This window comes from Callionymus lyra, chromosome 6, assembly GCF_982586985.1.
Source record: "Callionymus lyra chromosome 6, fCalLyr1.hap1.1, whole genome shotgun sequence".
Lineage (NCBI taxonomy): Eukaryota > Metazoa > Chordata > Actinopteri > Syngnathiformes > Callionymidae > Callionymus > Callionymus lyra.
In genome coordinates this window covers 6834165-6852461 of record NC_141823.1, presented here as the reverse complement: position 1 = coordinate 6852461, position 18297 = coordinate 6834165, and the positions used below count along the sequence as shown (strand labels likewise).

At 42.2% G+C, this 18297-nt stretch overlaps 1 protein-coding gene across 1 annotated transcript; it reads right to left on the bottom strand.

The window, feature by feature from the left end:
• Positions 1–2098: 2098 nt before the first annotated feature.
• LOC148076268 (gonadotropin-releasing hormone II receptor-like) lies at positions 2099–10804 on the bottom strand. The gene is made up of 3 exons (XM_087793311.1): positions 10209–10804; positions 4349–4553; positions 2099–2827 (listed from the first exon to the last, which is right to left on the bottom strand). Exons 1-3 carry the CDS (start codon positions 10719–10721, stop codon positions 2352–2354), a joined length of 1194 nt encoding a protein of 397 aa, XP_087649437.1. The 5' UTR covers positions 10722–10804; the 3' UTR covers positions 2099–2351.
• Positions 10805–18297: the final 7493 nt, after the last annotated feature.

The window sequence follows — 18297 nt, the reverse complement described above, 5'->3', positions numbered from 1 at the left end:
TTCGGATGAATTATTGCTGAACGTCAAAAACATGATTTGATCAATCGTGACTGAAGTAAATGTCAGACTGAAGAGTCTCTTGTCGAGTGAATAGAAGCTTCTGTGTGAACGTTATAGTCGACCTTGTTCAGATACAGACGCGTACGAGCGACGATCAATAAGATGAACGATGATTCTCGTCGACTCGTCGTCCCTCGTTGGTCTGCATGAAGCTGGATGTTAGAGAGAGGATCCACATCCTGGACCAACATCTGCATGTTTCCTGCAGCACAGTGTTCCACTGATGTCACTCACACATATGTTCTGTCAACACATCTGCTCACACTTAGATGATCCATTAGGAGACGTTTCAAACCATTACATTCGCTTAAGAGGCCACTTTAGACACTTGAGGCACTTTAGAACGGCGGGCAATAGAAAGTGCTGTAAGTCAGCATATTATTAAGTGTAATTACCAGACGCAGTAGTAAGATATTTTCAACATTTTATTTTTAATAAAAATTGTAAAAGGAATCCTTGGGATCCTCCAGAAAAATACTTTATTAATATTATATATTAACAGAAATGTAGTCGCTAAAGGTCAACTAATGTCTCTCGTGACATGTAGTAAATGTTCTTCCTCTCAAGATGCAGTAACTTCTCATCATGACCATGTTTTCAACTCATTACTTTATAAAGTTGCTCTAAAATCTGGGCGAACGAGAGGTTACGAGAGTCCATTATGACGTAATAATGGCTTCACTCCTCCTCCAGCCAGCTGTAATCACGCCCCGCTTTGTTTATACAACGAGTCCCTTGGAGGTGGAGACTTCTGGGATTGATGACACGCGGTGACAAACCTCCATGTTTGACAAATCAAAGCAGAGTGGGTGTGGTTTGGTGAACTAGATTTCATCTCCAGAAAAATGGTGTTTTCAGTGGGCGGAGCTTAAGATCATTTTCTAATGTCAATATTTCAATACACTGATGATACAATAGAGTCACACATCTATTAAACACACACTTACATCAACACATTAGTTGAAATTAAAATACAAAATCTTTGACGTTTTAGTTGAAAAAGATGATAAAAAGTTCACGATGACGACGGCTCATCGACCTTTGACCTTTACACCTCGAGGGTAGAAAACCAACTTTTTTTTCTTGATTTCTTCGTTTATTTTTCTCCCCTTGTGGTTGAAATAAAGAACGACATCAACATGATCAACATGAAGCAGGTGAACTTATTCCTGAATGTTTACAAAGAAGAAGTTTTCAACCAGAGACGTACAAGAAGGTCGTTGATATTGTTCCTATGGCAACAGACCACTCATAATGTTACGACTTATTGTTGTATTTTTTAATACAAATATATATTTACCTCTGCTAAGGATATTTATTTTCTGTCTGGATCGCTGCTAATGAGCTCAATGCTACCTGCAGGAGCTAACATTAGCTAACAAAGACATTTCAAATGCAAAAAAAGGAAGTGTAGTAATATTTATTGGATTTATAATAAAATTGTAATTTTGTTGATGTTTGGAAGTATTTCAGTGACATCAGGAAACTGAATGGTTGAATTTAACATTTCAAATTAAGGAAATGTGTTTGTTTTTTATTGTATAGTATTGAGTAATTGTGTTGAATCGTTTCTATATTGAAAGGTTGATTTATAATTGTATTTGAAATAATATAATAATATATAATATAATATTTGTATAATTGAAATTATGTTTTTTTTACACAAATAGTTTGTTATTCTTATTCCCATTATAAAAAAAGTATTCAATTTTTTTTACGTGACCTTTTAAATGAAATCAAACTTTCAGCCAATCATAGGAAGTTCAGACGATCACATGACAACATACATGAGTCAATAAGTAAAGTTACTCTTTTGTTACTCTCTGGTACTACTACCAACATTTGTGTCTGAGACTGGGAATAAAACATATTTAAATTAGAATTTTTTTTTTTTTAATTATTGGAATTAAAACTTAAAAAAAAAGTACATTCATTTTGAAAATGTTAAATTTTTTAATACAATTATTTAAATAAATAACAAATCAACCTCTAAACACAGAAATGATTGAGTTAAATAACTCAAAAACATCTTTCAAAGTTTTAAAAACACAACATTTTTATTAAAAATATATCAAGTTTGAACATTTCAAACAAATAAAATTCAACCATTTAAAATGATGACGACACTGATATACTTTGTCAGGCTTGGCAGAGGTCTGCGCGCTCTGAGTGCTCCTCTGGTTACACATGGTTCTGACGTCGTTCTCTAGAAAGTCTCTGTAGAAACACAAACGGCGTCACAGGGAGGATGTGAAGACACGGTACAAAGATGTTTCTGTAAATGTTTGGGGTCACAAGAGGGTCTCGGGACTGGCGTCGCCTCGGTCCGCGTCATCCGCGGTGAAAAAGCGATCTTTACAGCGACCGTCCAAGCTAGTCAGGGGCATCTGCTGACCCACCCGGCCGGCGGGCACTGAGCTGGTGAAGGACTCGCTGACCACCGTGTGGACCTCAAGGTCGCGCACCGACGTGGCGTTGCTGTAGCAGCGGCGCAGTCTCTTCCTGAAGCGGATGGTGAAGAGGCCGTAGATGAGCGGGTCCAGGCAGGCGTTGACCAGGCCGAAGACGAAGAGCATGTGGGTCAGGGCGTGGGAGATCTTACCCTCCAGGTCCTCGGGGAAGAACCAGTACCACAGGCCCAGCAGGTAGTAGGGCGTCCAGCACACGATGAAGGACAGGACGATGACGATGCTCATCTTCAGGGTCCTCATCCTGGCCCTCGGGATGTTGTTCTTGGAGCAGCGGAGGTGGACTTCGTTCGGGGACACTGAAGAGAGAAGACCAGAGGAGAGGTCAGGTACGTCCACAGTACAGTAGAGTGTGTAGTAGCAAGTATCTGTTGAACGTCCACAGTACAGTAGAGTGTGTAGTAGCAAGTATCTGTTGAACGTCCACAGCACAGTAGAGTGTGTAGTAGCAAGTATCTGTTGAATGTCCACAGCACAGTAGAGTGTGTAGTAGCAAGTATCTGTTGAACGTCCACAGTACAGTAGAGTGTGTAGTAGCAAGTATCTGTTGAACGTCCACAGTACAGTCGAGTGTCTAGTAGCAAGTATCTGTTGAACGTCCACAGTACAGTAGAGTGTGTAGTAGCAAGTATCTGTTGAACGTCCACAGTACAGTCGAGTGTCTAGTAGCAAGTATCTGTTGAACGTCCACAGTACAGTCGAGTGTCTAGTAGCAAGTATCTGTTGAACGTCCACAGTACAGTCGAGTGTCTAGTAGCAAGTATCTGTTGAACGTCCACAGTACAGTCGAGTGTGTAGTAGCAAGTATCTGTTGAACATCCACAGTACAGTAGAGTGTGTAGTAGCAAGTATCTGTTGAACGTCCACAGTACAGTAGAGTGTGTAGTAGCAAGTATCTGTTGAACGTCCACAGTACAGTAGAGTGTGTAGTAGCAAGTATCTGTTAATCCACAGTACAGTAGAGTGTGTAGTAGCAAGTATCTGTTGAACGTCCACAGTACAGTAGAGTGTGTAGTAGCAAGTATCTGTTGAACGTCCACAGTACAGTAGAGTGTGTAGTAGCAAGTATCTGTTGATATAATGTGTATCACGATACAGAAGCAATGATATATTGTGATACATTCATACATTTGTTTTCAAAACCAAAACGTTTCCAAACATCAGATTTAAAAGATGCTACAGTCACTGTATCCTCTCGTCCTCAGTTAAAACTGCTTTCATTTGTTTCCAAACCAAAATATGTCCAAACATCAGCTTTAAACGATGCTGGAGTCGCTGTATCCTCTAGTCCTCAGTCATTGCCTGGATTTTGCGAGATTTCATTGTTCCTTTAGCTGTGGAGGACGTAATGACTGCTGCCATCTAGTGGCCGGAAGTCTAATTGCAACACTTAACAAATGTACATATATATGTTAATTGTAAATTAAACATGAATTGATTTTTATTTCAAACACACTTTATTCAAATATAAACCATTAAAGAACAATTTTAATAAACTATGGTTTGAAAGCCAAAAAGAAAATTGATACAGTTCATTTAAATATCAAAAATATCATATATTCATAAGACCCCGACTTAATAATGTAAATTATTTGTTTAATTATTTGTCTTTTATATTTTCTAAAAATCGATTTTTTTTATACACTATTGAAATATAAAAAATAAAATGTTTACAATCAAACATATACTATTTAAAATAAAAATATCTTTATTATGTACACAGTGCTATTGAAGATACTAATGTATGATCAGGTGGTCTACAGGTGGTCTACAGGTGGTCTACAGATGTTCTACAGGTGGTCTACAGGTGCGTGACTCACGGTTGTCCCTCTGCAGCCTCCTGGAGATCTCGCAGAAGATGCGAGTGTAGCAGGTGATCATGATGACCAGCGGCAGCAGGAAGAGGCAGCAGAAGGTGAACATGTTGTACGACGTCTCCTGCCATCGCAGCACGAAGCTGCCTCTGGTGCTGCACTGGCTGAAGAGCGAGGGCTCGCTGATGGTGACCACGTGGAAGATGAAGGTCTGGAGCAGGAGGAGCAGGAGGTGAGAACATAGTATTGTATCCTTGAATTTAACACGTATACATGTTTCTTTTATTTAGAAATGTTTCTTTTTAATACTTGAATTACATATTTGGTAAATTGAAATATTGAATGTGTTTTTTATTTATTTTTTTAATAATTGATTTAAGATTGGAATATTAAAAAAAAATACTTTGATTTTTTTAAATAGTTTTATATTCTAATTCCAGTTGATCAATTTAAATTCAATATTTATATATTCATAACCTATTAAATACAGTATTGTCTGGTGCTACTATTATACCAACATTTTAATAATGAATTAAAAATAATACGAATAATAATATCTTCTTCATTAAAACTATTTTTCTTAAATGACTTAATGCTTAAAAAAACAAACAAAAAAGTTTCAATGATAAATCAAATATTCTTATATTATATATATTTATATATTTATTTTGTTTATTTATTGATTCAAGGTCAAGCTGCCGGTTTTAAATTTACTAATTTGAACTCGTCTGCCCACAGATGTCGTATCTACAGAAAAATGAAAAGTTTAAAAACACTTTGAGCAGCATCTAGCAATAAGTATCACGATACAGGGTCAACGATACGACGCATCGTGATACTGTAGTAACAAGTATATATGTGTAGTATTGTCCAGTACTTGACTCTGGTGTTGTGATACTGTAGTAACGAGTATATATGTGTAGTATTGTCCAGTACTTGACTCTGGTGTTGTGATACTGTAGTAACAAGTATATATGTGTAGTATTGTCCAGTACTTGACTCTGGTGTTGTGATACTGTAGTAACAAGTATATATGTGTAGTATTGTCCAGTACTTGACTCTGGTGTTGTGATACTGTAGTAACGAGTATATTTGTGTAGTATTGTCCAGTACTTGACTCTGGTGTTGTGATACTGTAGTAACAAGTATATATGTGTAGTATTGTCCAGTACTTGACTCTGGTGTTGTGATACTGTAGTAACGAGTATATATGTGTAGTATTGTCCAGTACTTGACTCCGGTGTTGTGATACTGTAGTAACAAGTATATATGTGTAGTATTGTCCAGTACTTGACTCCGGTGTTGTGATACTGTAGTAACAAGTATATATGTGTAGTATTGTTCAGTACTTGACTCTGGCGTTGTGATACTGTAGTAACGAGTATATATGTGTAGTATTGTCCAGTACTTGACTCCGGTGTTGTGATACTGTAGTAACAAGTATATATGTGTAGTATTGTCCAGTACTTGACTCTGGTGTTGTGATAGTGTAGTAACAAGTATATATGTGTAGTATTGTCGAGTACTTGACTCTGGTGTTGTAGTATTTACAGACCACATGAATCTTGACGAAGTTGTAACTGCTTTCATTTGTTTTCAAACCAAAATATGTCCAAACATCAGCTTTAAAAGCTGCTGGAGTCACTGTATCCTCTCGTCCTCAGTCATCACTGAGATCTGGCTTGATTTTATTTTTCCTTTAGCTTCGGATATGATACTGCCATCCAGCAGCCGGAAGTTTAATTGCAACGCAGTACAGTGAAAAAGAATACTGCGAGATGGATGGATAGACAGAAAGACAGACGGATGGACGGATAGACGGACAGATGGACGGATGGATGGAGAGATGGATGGATGGAGAGATGGATGGATAGACAGACGGACGGATGGACGGATAGACAGATGGATGGATGGATGGAGGAATGGATGGATGGATGGATGGATGGAGAGATGGATGGATGGAGAGATGGATGGATAGACAGACGGACGGATGGACGGATAGACAGATGGATGGATGGATGGAGGAATGGATGGATGGATGGATGGAGAGATGGATGGACTGACAGATGGATGGATGGACTGACAGATGGATGGATGGATGGATGGATGTCACTAACAGCCTAAGAAGATTCAGTGTATGTTGTTAATATAACGTTAAATAAAACTGTTTCTTATTTTCATCTTTTGTTTTAATTGTGTTTTAATAAAAATGTAATTGTTTGAAGTTCATGTGTAGATTTACCATGTTTTCCAAGTGTATATTCATACAAACCATCATGTCCGCCAGCACTTCTACACCTGAAGCTCACCTGAGGCAGCACTTCTACACCTGAAGCTCACCTGAGGCAGCGACAGCAGCACTTCTACACCTGAAGCTCACCTGAGGCAGCGACAGCAGCACTTCTACACCTGAAGCTCACCTGAGGCAGCGACAGCAGCACTTCTACACCTGAAGCTCACCTGAGGCAGCAACAGCAGCACTTCTACACCTGAAGCTCACCTGAGGCAGCGACAGCAGCACCTCTACACCTGAAGCTCACCTGAGGCAGCGACAGCAGCACCTCTACACCTGAAGCTCACCTGAGGCAGCGACAGCAGCACTTCTACACCTGAAGCTCACCTGAGGCAGCGACAGCAGCACCTCTACACCTGAAGCTCACCTGAGGCAGCGACAGCAGCACTTCTACACCTGAAGCTCACCTGAGGCAGCGACAGCAGCACCTCTACACCTGAAGCTCACCTGAGGCAGCGACAGCAGCACCTCTACACCTGAAGCTCACCTGAGGCAGCACCTCTACACCTGAAGCTCACCTGAGGCAGCACCTCTACACCTGAAGCTCACCTGAGGCAGCACCTCTACACCTGAAGCTCACCTGAGGCAGCGACAGCAGCACTTCTACACCTGAAGCTCACCTGACGCAGCACTTCTACACCTGAAGCTCACCTGAGGCAGCGACAGCAGCACCTCTACACCTGAAGCTCACCTGAGGCAGCACTTCTACACCTGAAGCTCACCTGAGGCAGCACTTCTACACCTGAAGCTCACCTGAGGCAGCGACAGCAGCACCTCTACACCTGAAGCTCACCTGAGGCAGCGACAGCAGCACCTCTACACCTGAAGCTCACCTGAGGCAGCAACAGCAGCACTTCTACACCTGAAGCTCACCTGAGGCAGCGACAGCAGCACCTCTACACCTGAAGCTCACCTGAGGCAGCGACAGCAGCACCTCTACACCTGAAGCTCACCTGAGGCAGCGACAGCAGCACTTCTACACCTGAAGCTCACCTGAGGCAGCGACAGCAGCACCTCTACACCTGAAGCTCACCTGAGGCAGCGACAGCAGCACTTCTACACCTGAAGCTCACCTGAGGCAGCGACAGCAGCACCTCTACAGCTGAAGCTCACCTGAGGCAGCAACAGCAGCACCTCTACACCTGAAGCTCACCTGAGGCAGCGACAGCAGCACCTCTACACCTGAAGCTCACCTGAGGCAGCGACAGCAGCACCTCTACACCTGAAGCTCACCTGAGGCAGCGACAGCAGCACCTCTACACCTGAAGCTCACCTGAGGCAGCGACAGCAGCACTTCTACACCTGAAGCTCACCTGAGGCAGCGACAGCAGCACCTCTACACCTGAAGCTCACCTGAGGCAGCGACAGCAGCACTTCTACACCTGAAGCTCACCTGAGGCAGCGACAGCAGCACCTCTACACCTGAAGCTCACCTGAGGCAGCGACAGCAGCACCTCTACACCTGAAGCTCACCTGAGGCAGCACCTCTACACCTGAAGCTCACCTGAGGCAGCACCTCTACACCTGAAGCTCACCTGAGGCAGCACCTCTACACCTGAAGCTCACCTGAGGCAGCGACAGCAGCACTTCTACACCTGAAGCTCACCTGACGCAGCACCTCTACACCTGAAGCTCACCTGAGGCAGCGACAGCAGCACTTCTACACCTGAAGCTCACCTGAGGCAGCACTTCTACACCTGAAGCTCACCTGAGGCAGCACTTCTACACCTGAAGCTCACCTGAGGCAGCACTTCTACACCTGAAGCTCACCTGAGGCAGCGACAGCAGCACCTCTACACCTGAAGCTCACCTGAGGCAGCGCCAGCAGCACCTCTACACCTGAAGCTCACCTGAGGCAGCAACAGCAGCACTTCTACACCTGAAGCTCACCTGAGGCAGCGACAGCAGCACCTCTACACCTGAAGCTCACCTGAGGCAGCGACAGCAGCACCTCTACACCTGAAGCTCACCTGAGGCAGCGACAGCAGCACTTCCACACCTGAAGCTCACCTGAGGCAGCGACAGCAGCACCTCTACAGGTGAAGCTCACCTGAGGCAGCACCTCTACACCTGAAGCTCACCTGAGGCAGCACTTCTACACCTGAAGCTCACCTGAGGCAGCGACAGCAGCACCTCTACACCTGAAGCTCACCTGAGGCAGCGACAGCAGCACTTCTACACCTGAAGCTCACCTGAGGCAGCACTTCTACACCTGAAGCTCACCTGAGGCAGCGACAGCAGCACCTCTACACCTGAAGCTCACCTGAGGCAGCGACAGCAGCACCTCTACACCTGAAGCTCACCTGAGGCAGCGACAGCAGCACTTCTACACCTGAAGCTCACCTGAGGCAGCGACAGCAGCACCTCTACACCTGAAGCTCACCTGAGGCAGCGACAGCAGCACCTCTACACCTGAAGCTCACCTGAGGCAGCGACAGCAGCACTTCTACACCTGAAGCTCACCTGAGGCAGCGACAGCAGCACCTCTACACCTGAAGCTCACCTGAGGCAGCGACAGCAGCACTTCTACACCTGAAGCTCACCTGAGGCAGCGACAGCAGCACCTCTACACCTGAAGCTCACCTGAGGCAGCGACAGCAGCACCTCTACACCTGAAGCTCACCTGAGGCAGCACCTCTACACCTGAAGCTCACCTGAGGCAGCACCTCTACACCTGAAGCTCACCTGAGGCAGCACCTCTACACCTGAAGCTCACCTGAGGCAGCGACAGCAGCACTTCTACACCTGAAGCTCACCTGACGCAGCACCTCTACACCTGAAGCTCACCTGAGGCAGCGACAGCAGCACTTCTACACCTGAAGCTCACCTGAGGCAGCACTTCTACACCTGAAGCTCACCTGAGGCAGCACTTCTACACCTGAAGCTCACCTGAGGCAGCACTTCTACACCTGAAGCTCACCTGAGGCAGCGACAGCAGCACCTCTACACCTGAAGCTCACCTGAGGCAGCGCCAGCAGCACCTCTACACCTGAAGCTCACCTGAGGCAGCAACAGCAGCACTTCTACACCTGAAGCTCACCTGAGGCAGCGACAGCAGCACCTCTACACCTGAAGCTCACCTGAGGCAGCGACAGCAGCACCTCTACACCTGAAGCTCACCTGAGGCAGCGACAGCAGCACTTCCACACCTGAAGCTCACCTGAGGCAGCGACAGCAGCACCTCTACAGGTGAAGCTCACCTGAGGCAGCACCTCTACACCTGAAGCTCACCTGAGGCAGCACTTCTACACCTGAAGCTCACCTGAGGCAGCGACAGCAGCACCTCTACACCTGAAGCTCACCTGAGGCAGCGACAGCAGCACTTCTACACCTGAAGCTCACCTGAGGCAGCACTTCTACACCTGAAGCTCACCTGAGGCAGCGACAGCAGCACCTCTACACCTGAAGCTCACCTGAGGCAGCGACAGCAGCACCTCTACACCTGAAGCTCACCTGAGGCAGCGACAGCAGCACTTCTACACCTGAAGCTCACCTGAGGCAGCGACAGCAGCACCTCTACACCTGAAGCTCACCTGAGGCAGCGACAGCAGCACCTCTACACCTGAAGCTCACCTGAGGCAGCGACAGCAGCACGCTCATGATCCAGGCGGCGGTCAGCATGGCCCGGTTCCTCCTGCGGGCCTCGTTGATGGCCAGAGGGTTGAGGATGGCCGACTGCCGGTCCAGGCTGATGACCACGGTGATGAAGGCGCACGAGTACATGGCCTGCAGCTTCAGGAACATCAGCAGCCTGCAGGCCAGGTCTCCGGCCAACCACTGCACCGTGATGTTCCACGCCGCGTCCAGGGGCATCACCACGAAGGTCACCAGGAGGTCGGCCAGCGTCAGGTGGACGATCAGGACCTTCACGTGCGACTTGCGCTTCCCCTCGGCGTGCGCCGCCCACAGCACGGCCAGGTTGCAGAACGCCGACGCGCCGCACAGGATGAAGGTCACGATGACGCGCACCTGCGCCGCCGTGCTGAAGGTGGGCAGCTGCAGCGCGGCGCCCCCTGCTGTCCCGTTGACGGCGGAGCAGTCGGCGCTGGCGTTGAGCGGGAACATGTCCGGGTCGCAGAGACTCATCTTCACCACCGGGGGCTCGTGGCGCCGACGCGGCACGGCCGAGGAAAACTCGGGTATCGCTGAGTCAGCGTCCCTGAGGCAGGAAACACAAACATGTCAAGTGTCGTGACGTCCTCGTTAGAGCGATGATGAGACCACGTGACCTGTGACCTCTGATCCTGTCAGGAGGTGTGTGGGAGGAAACGGGAGTTTTTGGAGCGACAAACAAATGTGTGTCGTCGTCTTTTCCTTGATTTATTTTGTCACGGTTCAGATTGTTTATCCTCCGACGTGATGAACTGAAGCAGAAGGTTATGAACCAAATATAGTGTCTGTGCTTTTTATTATGTTGGTGTAGTGTGATTTTTTATGTGTTGGGGTGTTGTGTGTTTTTTGTTTATGTGTTGGGGTGGTATGCTTTTTTATGTGTTGGGTTTTTGTCCACAGGTGCTTTTTGTTTATGTATTGGGGTGGTGTTGGTAGGTATGCTATTTTAAGTGTTGGGGTTTTGTGTTTTTTGTTGTTGTTTGTGTTGGGGTTGTCTGTGTGTTTTGTTTATGTTTTGGTGTGGTATGCTTTTTTGTGTGTTGAGGTTTTTTGTAGTTTTTAGTTGTTTGTTTTGAGGTGGTCTGTGTTTGTTGTTTATGTTTTGGGGTTTCGTGTGTTTTTTTGTTGTTTGTGTTGGGGTTTTGTGTTTTTTGTTGTTGTTTGTGTTGGGGTTGTCTGTGTGTTTTGGTGTGGTATGCTTTTTTGTTTGTTGAGGTTTTTTTGTTTGTTTTGGGGTGTATGTTTTTTTTGTTTATGTGTTGGTAGGTATGCTATTTTAAGTGTTGGGGTTTTGTGTTTTTTGTTGTTGTTTGTGTTTGGGTGGTCTATGTTTCTTGTGACGTCCTGTGACCTCTGCTCCTGTCAGGAGGTGTGTGGGAGGAAACGGGAGTTTTTGGAGCGACAAACAAATCCGTGTCGTCGTCTTTTCCTTGATTTATTTTGTCACGGTTCAGATTGTTTATCCTCCGACGTGATGAACTGAAGCAGAAGGTTATGAACCAAATATAGTGTCTGTGCTTTTTATTATGTTGGTGTAGTGTGATTTTTTATGTGTTGGGGTGTTGTGTGTTTTTTGTTTATGTGTTGGGGTGGTATGCTTTTTTATGTGTTGGGTTTTTGTCCACAGGTGCTTTTTGTTTATGTATTGGGGTGGTGTGGTGTGCGTTTTTTGTTGTTTATGTGTTGGGGTGGTGTGTGTTTTTTGTTTATGTGTTGGGGTGGTATGCTTTTTTTTATGTGTTGGGGTTTTGTCCACAGGTGCTTTTTGTTTATGTATTGGGGTGGTGTGGTGTGCGTTTTTGTTGTTTATGTGTTGGAGTGGTCTGTGCTTCTTGTTTATCAGTAAGCGTGGTATGCTTTTTAATGTGTTGGTGTGGTGTGTGTTTCTTGTTTATATGTTGGGGTGGAGTGTGTTTTTTGTTTATGTGGTGGGGTGGTATGTTTTTTTGTGTTGGGGTTTTGTGTGTTTTAGTTGTTCTTTGTGTTGGGGTGGTCTGTGTTTTTGGTTTATGTGTTGGGGTGGTATGACTTTTTGTTGTGTCTTTGTTGTTGTTTGTGTTGGAGTGGCCTGTGTGTTTTGTTTATGTTTTGGTGTGGTATTCTTTTGTATGTGTTGAGGTTTCGTGTGTTTTTTATGTTTGTTTTGGGATGGTCTGTGTTTTTTCTTTATATGTTGGTAGGTATGCTATTTTAAGTGTTGGGATTTTGTGTTTTTTGTTGTTGTTTGTGTTGGGGTTGTATGTTTTTTTATGTGTTGGGGTTTTGTGTGTGCTTTTTGTTTTGGGGTGGTCTGTGTTTTTTGTTTATGTTTTGGTAGGTATGCTATTTTAAGTGTTGGGGTTTTGTGTTGGGGTGGTCTGTGTGTTCTGTTTATTTTTTGGTGTGGTATGCTTTTTTATGTGTTGGGTTTTATGTGTTTTTTTGTTGTTTGTGTTGGGGTGGTCTTAGTTTTTTTACGTGTTGGGTTGATTGATAACTACTTTAAAAGAGAAGTTTGACACTCTAGCTCAGGGGTCGGAACCTTTTTGACTCAGAGAGCCATGAAAGCAAAATATTTGTAAATGTATTTCAGTGAGAGCCATATAAATAATATTCAGATGTAAGAATCTGTGCTTGACACGAATTCAAGCCCTTTTCCTTTGTTCATCAAAATCAACAAAGACTTCAGACAGGTTCATCCCTTTCCATGCCTCCATTTCAATATGTCCATCATATTTAAATGAAGCACAAGACTTAAATTTCTCCATTTCTGTGATCATGAAAAAACAAAAACAAATGAAAACATGAATTCAAACTAACAGTTTATATTTGTTAATTTTAAACATGTCTGATATGAATCACACAAGTGGATTAATTCAATTTCAGATGAAGTTGAACGAGAATAAAACTGTTCATCAGTAACTTCACATCATCATCGCTTTGTCTGATCGTCTCTGACGTCATTAGAATGTGTCTCACCTGCCACTGTTTAACGTGTTTGTGTTTCTGCGTATTCTTATTACATTCGTGAGATAAAGGTAATTTACAAATAGTCATCATGTGATGGTGAATTAATACAAGTGTGTTTTAAGGACCGCGATCACAAAAGGAAAACCAGCATTTGTTGCACTTTCATTGAAACCTGCAGCTTAACTTTGATGGACCTGACGTCATGTTTCTGTGACTCTCGTAGAGAAGAACCTGAAGCGATCAAACGCGCATTATTTTGTTCGATATATTATTTTAAAAAAACAAGCTTATAATTCTATATCGTTTTTCTGAATTGCGTAAAATGACTGTCGCACGTTTTGCTCTTTTTATTCTCGATTCATATGATCTTTTCCGTGCGTTCAGTGGAAGAGGCGGGAGCTCTGATTGGCTGCTGTGCATGTCAATCAAATTTTCAACCAATCGGCACAATAACCATTTGATTAATATGCACAGCAGCCAATCAGAGCTCTCTTTACTATTTTCTTATATCATATTTTATTAAATCACGCGATCTACTCGCAACAGCTTCGCGATCGACCGGTAGATCGACGTATTGTCCACCCCTGAAACAAGTGATAATATTTTATGTTTTATCTGAAAAGCCTAAATCTGCGAGCCAGATGCAATCATCAAAAGAGCCACACCTGGCTCGCGAGCCATAGGTTCCCGACCCCTGCTCTAGACAGTGTATGAAGGAAGAACCAGGAGCAGCTCGTGTCCGATGATGATGACGATGATGATGAAGATAATAACGATGATGATGAAGATGATGATGATGATGATGAAGATAATAACGATGATGATGAAGATGATGATAATAATGATGACAATGACGATGATGATGAGATAATAACGATGATGATGAAGATGATAATAATGATGACAATGACGATGATGAAGATGAAGATGCGTTGACGAGAAAGGAAGTGAAGTCACAGGACGAGGAAAGACAGGATGAGGACGATTGAGGGAGAGAGAGCAGGTCGAGCGAGAGATGAAAGCAGCTGTTCCATCACATTGTTCTCACAGCGGTGACGCAACAGAGGCTTCAAGATTTCTTCTTCTTCTCTTTCATAAAAGCCACTGAGCCGCGAACCTCCGACACTAAATGGACTTTAACTCTATTACACCCAGAGGTAGAAGTAGTAGCATAAGTAGTACACAAGTATAAACACATTCTTGAACTCACAGCCTCAAAATATGCTCTAGTAAAAAATATATTGAGACCATTACATAAATTTGACTTAAAACAGTTTTTTATCACTAGAATCAACACGATATGATAACTTCATGACAGAAATCATTTTATATAAAATTATTTCTTGTGAATAAAACTTAGTCATAAAAAAAAATATTTTATTATTTATTATTTCACATTGTATTTTTACTGCATCACAGTATTTCTTTTCATTATCCTTATCACTATATAATATATATGTGTGTATAAAATATTACATTCATTAAATTTAATACAATTAATAATACAATCAATTTGAAAATATTAACCATGTTTGTTCATTTATGTGTTGCAATAAGTTTTTCATTACGTCACAGCAAATGAAACAAATAAAAACTCTATGAGATCCCAGCCGTGACTGAGGACAAGAAGATACAGTGACTCCAGCAGCTTTAAAAGCTGATGTTTGGACATATCGTTACCCCATGTATTGGATACATATTGTATCACCAGGTTCTTGACAACACCTAATGTAAGTAAGTAAGTAAGTAAGTAATATTTATTTATATAGCGCTTTTCGAGACCAGGGTCACAAAGCGCTTAAACAGTCAAAACAATACTCAAAAAAGTATATACTTTAAAGATCAAGATAATACTGAGAACAACACAGGAGTTCCAGAAAATCAAGTAAAAGCCTGAACAAATAGAAACGTCTTAAGATGTTTCTTGAAGGAGTCAGTAGATCCATCAAGCGCAAAATAATAATAATGTCTACTGTACCTGCAACACTTTGTGTGTGTAGACCAGAACAAGACCATAAAAAAACTAAAAACCCAGACCAGGTGAGAGAACCACAGAGACCAAGACCACAGAAAAGTGGTTTCAAGAAGTAGAATTCAACAATCTTTGTGTGTAAATGTGACACCAATTAATATTTATTTTTCTCTCACAGCTCTGGAGCAGAAACTGTTTTCTTCTCCTGGATCATCAGTGGAAGATCTGAGACCAGAGGTAGTTACAGGTCAGCACTAGTTCAGCTGGTTAAGACTCGGTTTATTAAAGACCAACACGGTCAGGAAGTGAACACAGATCCTCCTGCTGAACACCTTCCTGTCGACTCGTCTCTGGAGACTCAGAAGCTCAGACAAACATCTGGAGTCTCATTGTGTCCAGATCCAGGTCCGAGCACATGGCTCGCTCTGAGAAGAACCACAGGGTCCCACAAGAACCATCCAGATCCTCTTCAGGTGAACCAGAGTGTGATGGACATGCACTCATGTGCGCACACACACACACACACACACTCTAATATCACATGAAGGGTTCATAAATTCACGTATTTTTTACCACACAATTTTTAAACACACTTTTACACAAAAATTAAAGTAACACAAACAAATCCAAACAAAAATTAACAACAGCCGTTTAATTATTGTCAATATTTAAAACACACACACTCTTAACAAAGATGTGTTGAAATTATAGTTATAAAAATGTTTGTGTATATATATATATATATATATATATAAATCACCATATTTAAGGACGATATTGGGTCGATACACTCATATTGTGTGTCTATCAATTGATAAAATAACGAATGAATCAATTTACGCTCATAAAACAAAACTAAATAAAATCTCTTATAAAACGTGACTTCGAATTAAAAACGCTCACTCAGATAAAATATATTTAAATACACTTTTTGCGCATTTAAAAAACAATAAATATTAAACAAAACAGACGCTAAAATATTATGAAAAAATGTTTAAAACACGTGCAAACATCAATTAAAAATGACACCTGGAAATAGTATGTATTTTTCAATAATTACGGTAAAGGTAACTTACGTGGCTGCAGGAGTCTACTGCGCATGTCAGGAGAGGAACCAGCAACCGTGCCGCGAGTGGCGCGCGAGCCTCAAGTCCTGCACTTATCAGGCAGCCGCCAGGAGCCGCGAGCTCGCGACAGCCAATCACAGGCGGGGGAGGCGTGGCTTCAGAACGACGTGACGTCACAGCCTCGCAGGAGAGCGTTTGAATATAATCGAAGGTTTTAAAGAAAAAAGTAATTAAAGATAATCAATACTGGATTTAGATTTTTTTTTTCTAGAATGCTATGAGGAGAATTATTAAGTGAAGAAGTGGATATTAATAGAGATTTTTTAAATAATAATAAATGTATCTTCATTTTAATTCCATCTGAATTATTTTAATAACATTTGTCAAATAACAACAAACTCCTAATGTCGTCTCAAACTAGTTCTCTTCATCAAAGCGTCTTCACTTCTCTGAGCTTTAATCGAGTCAGTTGTTTTATTTTAGAGACACGATCTGGTGACCTCTGACCTCCCGGGAAACAGGAGGATCTTGGGAAGGTCTGGAGAGAGAGGTGCGGCAGCAGAACATACATGGCTGCGGAAAAACATCTTCTCTCCGTCTCACATGCTAACATAAAACATGTGATCATGTCGTGATCCACCAACACCTCGACTGAGTACAAAAATGTTTGTTCATTTTAATGTAGCGACTGGAGCTCATTTGTCTTCATATCTATCTTTATTCAAAATGACACTTAAAACACTCAAATATGAGGAATTGTTCCCAAAAAACCTGACATAAATCAGTGTCGTCCGCCTTTATCTCTCATGTCGAGGCTTCAGTACAAGATGGACGTTACAGACGAGCAGTATGGAAGTATTTAGATGTTTTTAAGTGTATTTTTGGATGAAGACGAAGACAGCTGAGCTACAGACGCTACATTAAAATGAACAAAAACTTTTGTCTATAACTCTAAAAAGTAACAAATCACTCAAACAAATCAATAATCCCAACTCTTAGTCGACATGAGGGTGAGTAGAAAATGAGTGAACTTTGAATATTGGTTGAACTATCACTTTAAACATTGATAATTATTATAACAATATTTTGTATTTACTGCAGTTTGTCCTGATGAACGGACTCATGTTTTTTTTATTTTATCTTTTCTTCTGTGGAGCACTTGACCCTGAAGGGTTATAAATACATTTATATACGTCATAACAATTGTATCATTATTAATATTATTATTTTAACAATGCAGAAAACTAAATAATAGAACATTAAAGACGAAATGATTTGTTATCAAACTTAACCTCATTTATCATAATGTACACGTTTGTTACTGACTTGATGAAAATTACAAAATATTTTCTATGTAGAGCTAAAACAAAATATAGTCTACAAGGTTGTTTTTTTTTACATCTGCACAAATTTGAACAAAGTAAAGTAAAATTCCATAAGGTGGTCATGCGTGTTACTGTTCCTTTAAGAGTGAGACAGGTGAGGGAGGGGGAGCGAGGAGTCCGAGTTCTGATGATCGCACTGAACTGTTGTTGTTAAATAAGACTAGTGACGTCACAGTTACAGTAACAGTTTTGTTGGATAACTATTCAGCTGCTCGGGTTTGATGCATCATTGGAAAAATGCTGCATAACATTTCAAAGTTTTACTTCATCTTTTATCTTCATAGTTATCCTTATTTAAACACCCAGTCTTTTTAAGACTTCTTAATCTACCAAGACTAGTTAAGACTTCTTAATCTACCAAGTCTAGTTGAAACTTCTGAATCTACCAAGTCTAGTTAAAACTTCTTAATGTACCAAGACTAGTTAAGACTTCCTAGTTTTCAAAGATTAGTTCAGTAATTCTAGTTTATCAAGTGTAGTTTAGTCTGCCTTGTTTACCAAGTCTACTTCAGTCTTCCTAGTTTACCGGGTCTTCTATAGTCTTCCTCGATTGCAAAGTCTATTTTAGTCTTTTTGATTTACCAAGTCTAGTTTAGGCTTCATAGTTTACTAGGTCTAGTTTAGTCTTTGTAGTTTACAAAGTCTAGTTTAGTCTTCGTAGTTTATCAAGTCTAGTT